The sequence below is a fragment of the Apis dorsata genome, unplaced genomic scaffold, assembly GCF_000469605.1.
Source record: "Apis dorsata unplaced genomic scaffold, Apis dorsata 1.3 scaffold_221, whole genome shotgun sequence".
NCBI classification, from domain to species: Eukaryota; Metazoa; Arthropoda; class Insecta; order Hymenoptera; family Apidae; genus Apis; species Apis dorsata.
The window spans coordinates 290,008-297,898 of record NW_006263503.1 but is presented as its reverse complement, the minus strand read 5'-3'; the positions used below and the strand labels follow the sequence as shown (position 1 = coordinate 297,898).

Genomic DNA, 7,891 nt, shown 5'->3' with positions numbered 1-7,891 from the left:
TTAGTTTTCGGTAGGACCCCTGCTGACGAGGCGCCCGGTCAACCGCGAAATCCAGAGACGAAGAGGAGGCAGAAATGGCGAAGGGGCACGAACGAGTCTCAAAAGAAAGGAAAAGAAAAGAAAGAAAAAACGGTTCGTCGCTTTTGTCGTAGCTGATTTAAAAAAAAAAAATAAATACCAATGGGTATTTTATTCGATCGAGGAGATGGATAATCATCATACACGAGGATTATTCGACGAATCAAGGTATATTTTAATAGACATAGAGAATGATACAAAATAAGACGTAGCTTTCGGTTTTTTGAGAGGAAGAGTTTGGGTTACGAGCTTCCTTCCGACGACACGTCGTAGTCGCTGTCGTCGCTGAATCGCGGTTCCTTGATGTTAGGCGTGGCGGCAGATTTATCGTTGATCAGGACGTAAGTGCCATACGGGGTTTTCTTGATCCTTCCTAGAGCGACTCCCGCTTTCAGAACCTCCATTACCAGGTAGCCGGCGCGCGCTTGGGTAATCTTCATGTTCTTCAACACGTATTGCACGATACTCTCGAACGTGGCACCCTCCACGAACCCGTTCATCTCGTAAACACCTGCGGGAACGGGTTCGTTTCAGTCCTCATTTCTTACCAATTTTTCTTTTCTTTTATATATATATATATATATAACATATACGTTAAAAAAAATTATTTCGTCACATCGATCCGAGATGGGAAAGAATTCGACGTCCACGGACTTAATCTAGATTAGATAACTGAAAATACCTTTCGTATCGCGCTATAATCTTCCCTCTCCTTCAAAAGGAGCAATATCGTTTTTTTTTATTGGTATTAAGTCTCGTAATTGAGATGTGGTTCCTGTCGTGCGGCCGTACACGCAACTTCAACAACTTCGAGCATCGTTGGGCGGCCGCCGCCGCCGCCGTTGGGCGACACGCGACGAACGGAGATGTCGTGCGAAAAAAATATCCTTGGGACGACGAAAGGAACGTCGACAAGGATGTGGTTACGGCCCGCAAGGACGATAATTAAGAGCACGATGCATTCTGGAAAATCGGCCTGCGCAAATTACGCGACGTCGAAGGCGAAGAAATCGTATTATTACTTTCGATTCGAAGGTGAACTACAATTTACGTACATCGAGAAATTTAGAATATTTCAACTCGTCGAGAAGATTTCGAGGGTGCGAATTGGAATTGTCAAAATCCTTGGCTATCGTCGAGATCTCGCTTCCTCGAGGAGGAACAGTTTTTCGTCGAGGTTTCGGCGTGGAAGCAGCAGGCCTGATTCGCCGGCCTAATTGAAGGGCGCCCAATGCGCTTCGGTCAACGTGTAATTATCGGGCTCGAGAATGCGCCGCTCGAAAACGAGAATAGAGACATTATTCCACCGCTCTATCTTTTCCTTTCCGTTTCTTCCAGAAGGAAGATGCCTCCCTTTTTCATCCTCCATTACCCGCTCCCCCCTTTTTAGAAAGGCAATATTACGATATTAAAACTACTATTTCGATTACTTGCTCCGTTTCGAGCAGATGTATCGAATTATTGGATTCGAAGTAATCGTGGATAAACGAAAAGATGGCGGCGATTAAAAGCGGCTGGCGGAGGCGCGAATGGGTCGAGATACGGGCGAAGATAAGATCGGCGATCGTGGGCGAGAGAGAGCAGGTCTCACCGGTCCAAGGAGCGTGTCTTCTTTATTCTTCGGCTCCGCCGAAACCGACACGAACATTCCACCTTCCTGGAACTCCCCGTTTTTCCATCGCTATTGTACGGATGCGACGTTTTGGGTGGAATATATCCATATCCGGTTTGGGGAACCGATTAAAATTACACGTTGATTATAGGTTCGTGTTCGTGCGATCGTAAAACGTTCTTCGATATTACCGTCGTTTATGGTTTTAATTTAAACGTTCGAAATAAAAATTTGTCCAGTATATTTTTTTATTTCTTATATTTTTCTCGTACCGCAGTTACCCGATTTAATTATTCGTTATTCATTTATATCGGAAAGATGCGTGTTTCGAGATGTCTCTGCTTGGATGCAGCGGGCAAGTAGCTCGTCACGCGACGAAAACGAGAACCGAGACCAATTAACCCATCACGATCGCTAATTGCTCTGACACGAAATGAATAGACGCTCTCTGAAACCGGCCTGTTTCCTTTCGTACCGATCAACGAGTGGATATAATTGGATAACCAAAAGCTTTCCATTTCCAATTCCCCGTTCCAATATCGTAAATTCTATTTATATAACATTCGTCGAGTTCCCCTTGGTTGGTGGCGATTAGATCGCGTGGTAAAATTTCGAGGAAAATTTTTGGCCGAGGTTGTAACAGGTTTATCTCTAACTCTTTTCTCTTTTTTTTTTTTTTTTTTTTCTCAATTCCAGTTAGGTAAGATGGAGAGGGGAGGGCAATGCGGGTCGACTCTTTTGCATAAAACACATTTACCCAACGTATCCTTTAGATAAAACCTCGTGTTCACGCTTACCGGTAACAAATCGGTATTATCTATACATTGGTCGTGTCAAAGCACGCGCGGTGGTGGCCGGTATCCGAGCCAAAGCGTGGAGCACGAACGATCGACCGTCCCTCCATACCCTCCCTCCCCCACGCTCCGTAAAATATCGTATCCCGATAGTCGTGGTGAAACTCGCGTGGTGAAACGTCACGGACTATTACCACCGCCCGAAACAGAAAGAGAAAGCCTCTCCCTTGGCCGGATAGAGTCATTACGCGTCCGAGGGATAAAACTTTCCACCTGCGCCGCATAACTCGTCCAGGTGAAACACCTGTGCGGCCGAACTCCTCGAATTCGTCCAACGGACGAGACACGCTCGGATCCCGTGGAATCCTCGAGGCCCTGGTGTAAATCATCGAAACGTTAGCATAATCTCGATCGTTGAGACGAGAGAGAGAGAGAGAGAGAGAGAGAGCGAGAGAGCGAGAGAGAGAGAGAGAGAGAGAGAGGAGGGGGGCAGGTGAGAGCGGCGAGGAGAAAGCATCCGAACGGATTTGCCCCTTATCTCCTTGCCGATTTATGGGGCCGAACACCCTTATCGTATCATCGTCCTCGTGCTGCAATTTCGCTGTCACGATACGAGCCGAGTAAAAGTTTTAAGGCTCGTAATTACACCTATAAACTACGAAGAGGAGGAGGAGAAGGAGGATTCGAGCGTTTGCGAAAACCTTCTCCGAACGGAGAGGCCGATGATGCTAACATTGTACTCGCAGGATAATAAATGTCAACCGTTGTTCGCACAGGTGCTGCAACGAAGCGATGCGATTCTCGAGGGAGGGGATCCTTAAGACTGAGATATCGTGAGGGGGGCGCGACGTTAATGACGCGAGAGCGATTTTGAAGCAGGCGATGATCAAAAATTCCTCGTTTATTTTTTTTTTTTTCTTTTTATGCAACCAAGAAACAGAGGCTTCGAAGCTGTCGTAACGTATATTTAGACACTCGGTATGTTTTTCATACGCGTTCAAAACGTTTTTCGAAACTAGATACTAGGATTAAAATATCAAAGAAATTTCCTACGTCGGATTTATATTATCAAGCGGGAGCATTGAAAAATAGTGGAATAAGCTAGAATAAGTTTCCTCTCGGGTTCTAGCATTATTATTATTATTATTATTATTGTTATTATTATTATTATCATCTAACGACTGTTTTTACGCCGTATACCCGATACCGTGGAATTACTCCTTGCCCTCTCCATCCTCGTCCCGAGTAGAGCAACGCACGATCCCCCCCCTCGTCTCTGGAAAGACTCTCTCTTTCGACGATCTGATTCTGGTCGATATTATAAAATATCCGAACGCGAATAAAATATGAAACGTGATTGAGGAGCGTTTCGTCGAAACTTGTGAAAAGTACGTGGGCGCGAGTGATCGAGAACTGGATCGAGGCGCGCGATTTATTGGGAGGGATAAGGATCTCGTAAATACGAATTAAACACACGGTTCGTCGATTTTCCGAAGCGAGAGGGTATCGTTCCCCGAGACAAATGGTATTACCATAGATTACAGCTATTTGTACGTACGGGGAACGCATGAATACAGAATCGATGGAAATGGCTCAATTAGTCGCAACGAGTCGAGACTGTAACGCGATCCTTTCCCTCCTTCTCCTCGAGGTAATTGTCGTACGCGATGGAATGTCGTACGCGAATAGGGAAGCGTTTTGAATCGCGATTCAAGTGTATCTTTCGTTTCGGTGTCCCCTTACCAGCTACCAGCTGGATCACAGTGATTACAGAGATAATGCGTTCGCTGGAAATGAGTTCAGTAGGCCTGGTAAAGGAAACAAGAGCAAACGATACGATGATGAGGCATTCGAGTCTTGAAACTTAAAGGGAAGAAAGTAATTCTAAAAGAATCACTCGATCTATATATTTTTTAATGTTCATGATTTGAAATTTTGAAATTTGACGATAAAAGTTCAAGGAAATTATTCGAATTCTCAAACGAAATAAGTTTTAAATAGTCTTTGGAATCGAAGGGAAAAAAAAATAGGAATAAAATCGGGAGAATAGTTTACCAGCTCGAGTCGGGCAGCTTCGATAACGAGTCTTCGTAATTGTAGTCGGTCGCGATCACGAACCACTGTATCACCGGATATCGTCCATCACGAACAAATCCAGGCGCATTCCTTCGAGGATACGTGAACGTACGCGATTAATTTCAACGATTCGCCCTTTAATATTCCCGATCGATCCTTAAATCGGCCGCGGATCAGAGAAGATTTCAAGGAAAAATAGACGATTCCCTCGGTCTGTCGGTCGCTTTGTTCCTCGAGAGAGGAACTTCTTTCTTTCCCCACGTTTCAACTGAATAACTGAATTGGACCGCCAACACGTCAAGCTCGTTACGCGATGCCGCCGCCGCTTCTGTCCCCCCTCTTCCTCTTTCTTTTGCTCCTTCTTTTCATTCCCATCATCTCGACCGGGTAATAATAATTATCCTAGGAATCGAGATTTTTCGCGGGTGAAACCGGTCGAGGCCTCGTCACTGGATATTCATCGGTGGATACACACGTTCGGTAGCCGTGCCATCAAAACTGACAAATAAACGTGGACGTGATTCTTGGCGGTGTTGTCGAGCTTTCCGGGAGCAAAGTTCTCGATAAATGAAAGAAACGTTGACTTTTATTAACCTCGAATAATTCACTACTTTCGCCCTTAATTTCTTATAAATCAAATGGATAGAATAATTAGATTTATTGGAACGTGATCGAGACACGAATACCTATTATATGTTTTTAGGAGAAGAAAGCATGATCGGCGATGATACAAAATCCGGCGTAAGAAAGAAAAAGCGCGAGAAGAGGGAGAAGGAGAAGGAGAAGGAGGAGGAGGAGGAAGAGGAAGAGGAAGAGGAGGAGGAGGCCACCCTGATCGAGGATTACCATAAACACTCGACTCGGTCGTGCATGCACGTTAGCGCGCTACTAGCAAATACACGTGTAAATCCCGTGTTTCAGCTCTTATTCCGTCTTCCCCGCCTCCACGGGACTCCCTCTACATTCCCCTACTTTTCTTCCCTAGCCACCTCTTTCGTGCCCTTTCCCTCGTGTCCTCGAGACTCCTCGTGGTGAGTGCTCGTGCCGGTGCACCAACGAATCCGCAAAAAGAAGGCCCGGTGTATCGCGGTCGCGTGACTTTCATGCTCGCCCGACCTTCTCTTCCCCGTCCCTCTCCCTCTCTTTCCAACAACGCGACCACGCGTTCGCCCAGATCTGACACAGTATATTGCTCATGAAATTCCAGATTATTCCGATCCGTTTCTCCTATCATTTCTCGGATCATATAAATGACGCGGATGTCGATGTCGAATTTCTCCAAGTTCTATCGAATAAAGTTAATACTTCGATAATTTATTTCGAGGTTTAAAATGTAATAAGAATCGCGAATAATTGTAACGTCAAACGGCCGAGATTATATGAGAAAACGAATCGAGTATTTTAATTAATTATTTTAATAAATAATATATTTAAGAATAAGTTTATTCGAAATTTTCAGCGTAGTTACTTTTTCATAACGGGTGAACGGGTGCCGTACTCCGTCGGCAATCGAACCCGAGTTATTTACCACGCGAGCATGGTAAGAGATAAGAGTAGAATAAAAATAAGAGGAAAGAAGAAAAAATTGCGAGATCGAAATGTGAGGGATCGGCGGTAAAATACTGGGTGGTAGCGGTTGGCCGCGTTCCGTCTATTGGATTCAAAGCAGAGGAGGCCTGTTTACCATATATTTTCCAAGGAAAGCATTGTCAGCTCGGAAACGGGAGAATACAAAAGCGCACGATGAAAGATAGCCGGTTGGTCCGCGAATGGGTGAAACGCGCGTTGCGCATGCTCCCGGCGAACGAAACATTAAGGCAAACGCGAAACGAATGTTCTCTCTCTCTCTCTTTCTTTCTCTCCACGCGGAACGTTCGATCCACCGCGCATAAATAACCGTCGCTTTCCTCTCTCGTTAAAGAAGCGTAGCTACGCCACTGTGTCGCTGTATGCTCGTTCCCTAGCTTTTCTAGATCTGGAACAAACGATCCAGCCAACGAATCGCGCGCGAGCCTTTCCTTTCTTTCGAAACACCGAGATATATCTTTGACCATCACGAGCGAGCTTCGTATCCAACCAACTTTGACTAAGTGACCGAATCGGAGAAGCGAGCCTGTTCCTGTTTCGCGAAATTCCATTTCTTTCAAGTGCAGGGAGGAAAGAGATCTCTCTGAATTCCGACACCACGATTCGCGTACACCCCGGCTGGTTAATCGTTGCAATTAACACCCGAGAAACGTGCCGTTTATCGGTTTATCGATCGAACGCGTAAAACACGTTTGCACACGCTCCTACGAATTCTCGCGTTACCGGTATACGTTACTCGACATCCGCTGGATCGTGTAAGGCGAAATATCCAAGATAAAGAGATAATTAATGAGGACGACGTAGTCGCGCTACGTTGAAATATATCGTCGATACAAAATAATGCAAAATTATGCTCCTATATATCTTGTAACACAAGTCAATCGCGAATAGTTTCGTGTAAAAAAATGTGAGAAAGGAATAAAAATATTATCATCCGGTTGGAAGATAGAGGAATTTGAACGAATAAGTATAATTATAATAATTAAATTGTTGGAAAAATAACAATCGACGTAATAAAAGAGATAAACACAGAGATAATAAGAGAGCAACGAGGCGAAATGAAAAGAGGTTCGCGAAACCTAGTAACTCAATACACGATCAACAACGTCTCAATTTAAACTGCTATTCTTTCATCTCTATTCCTCTTTTCGCAATGTACAAGACGCTCGTTCGTATCATCCTTCTTTATCCTTCGATATAAAATCCATCGAAGAAGAGGGATTTGAATTCCTCGAAACATTTTACGCGTCGAATAAAATTTTCCGGTAACCCTTTCCTTTTACGTTTTTCATTAAACGTGCGCTCTCGATATAAAATATATCGAAAGGGGCATCGAAAAAACGGGAGCGAGAAGCAAAACGCTTAAGCCACTCGTCGGACCGTGACTGGTGGCCTAGGCCTATAGAAGCTTACAATGATGAAAAAGGAGGGGGGCGCGCAGATTTTCGCGTTGGTGGTCCACGATTGTTATCGAGCCATTTCCCTTATCTTGCCTTATCGGATCCATTGTATCGGTCGTGACGATCGTGGCGCACCAATTAAATTAAACCCAATAACCTTCGCATCGAGGATCGAGCCAGCCCGATGGAGGAGCCACGCGTCCACCCCGAAGGAAAAGCGTCGTACGTACGAGATACGAGGGTGGGGGGAATTGCCGGAGCGCTGCGCTGCGATGACTTATCGCGCCAGCGACGGGCAAACGTATAGTTACGCAGCCTCGTAATCATTCGTACACATGTTATAA

General features: G+C 45.0%; 1 protein-coding gene across 1 annotated transcript in view; it reads right to left on the bottom strand.

Annotated features, from left to right (window-relative positions):
• Nucleotides 1-293: 293 nt before the first annotated feature.
• LOC116185599 overlaps nt 294-7,891 on the bottom strand; it is a 50,740-nt gene continuing 43,142 nt past the window's right edge. The window contains exon 2 of the mRNA XM_031510333.1: nt 294-589. Coding sequence (XP_031366193.1) covers nt 321-578 — 258 coding nt within the window. The 5' untranslated portion in view covers nt 579-589 and the 3' untranslated portion in view covers nt 294-320. The remainder of the gene's footprint in view (nt 590-7,891) is intronic.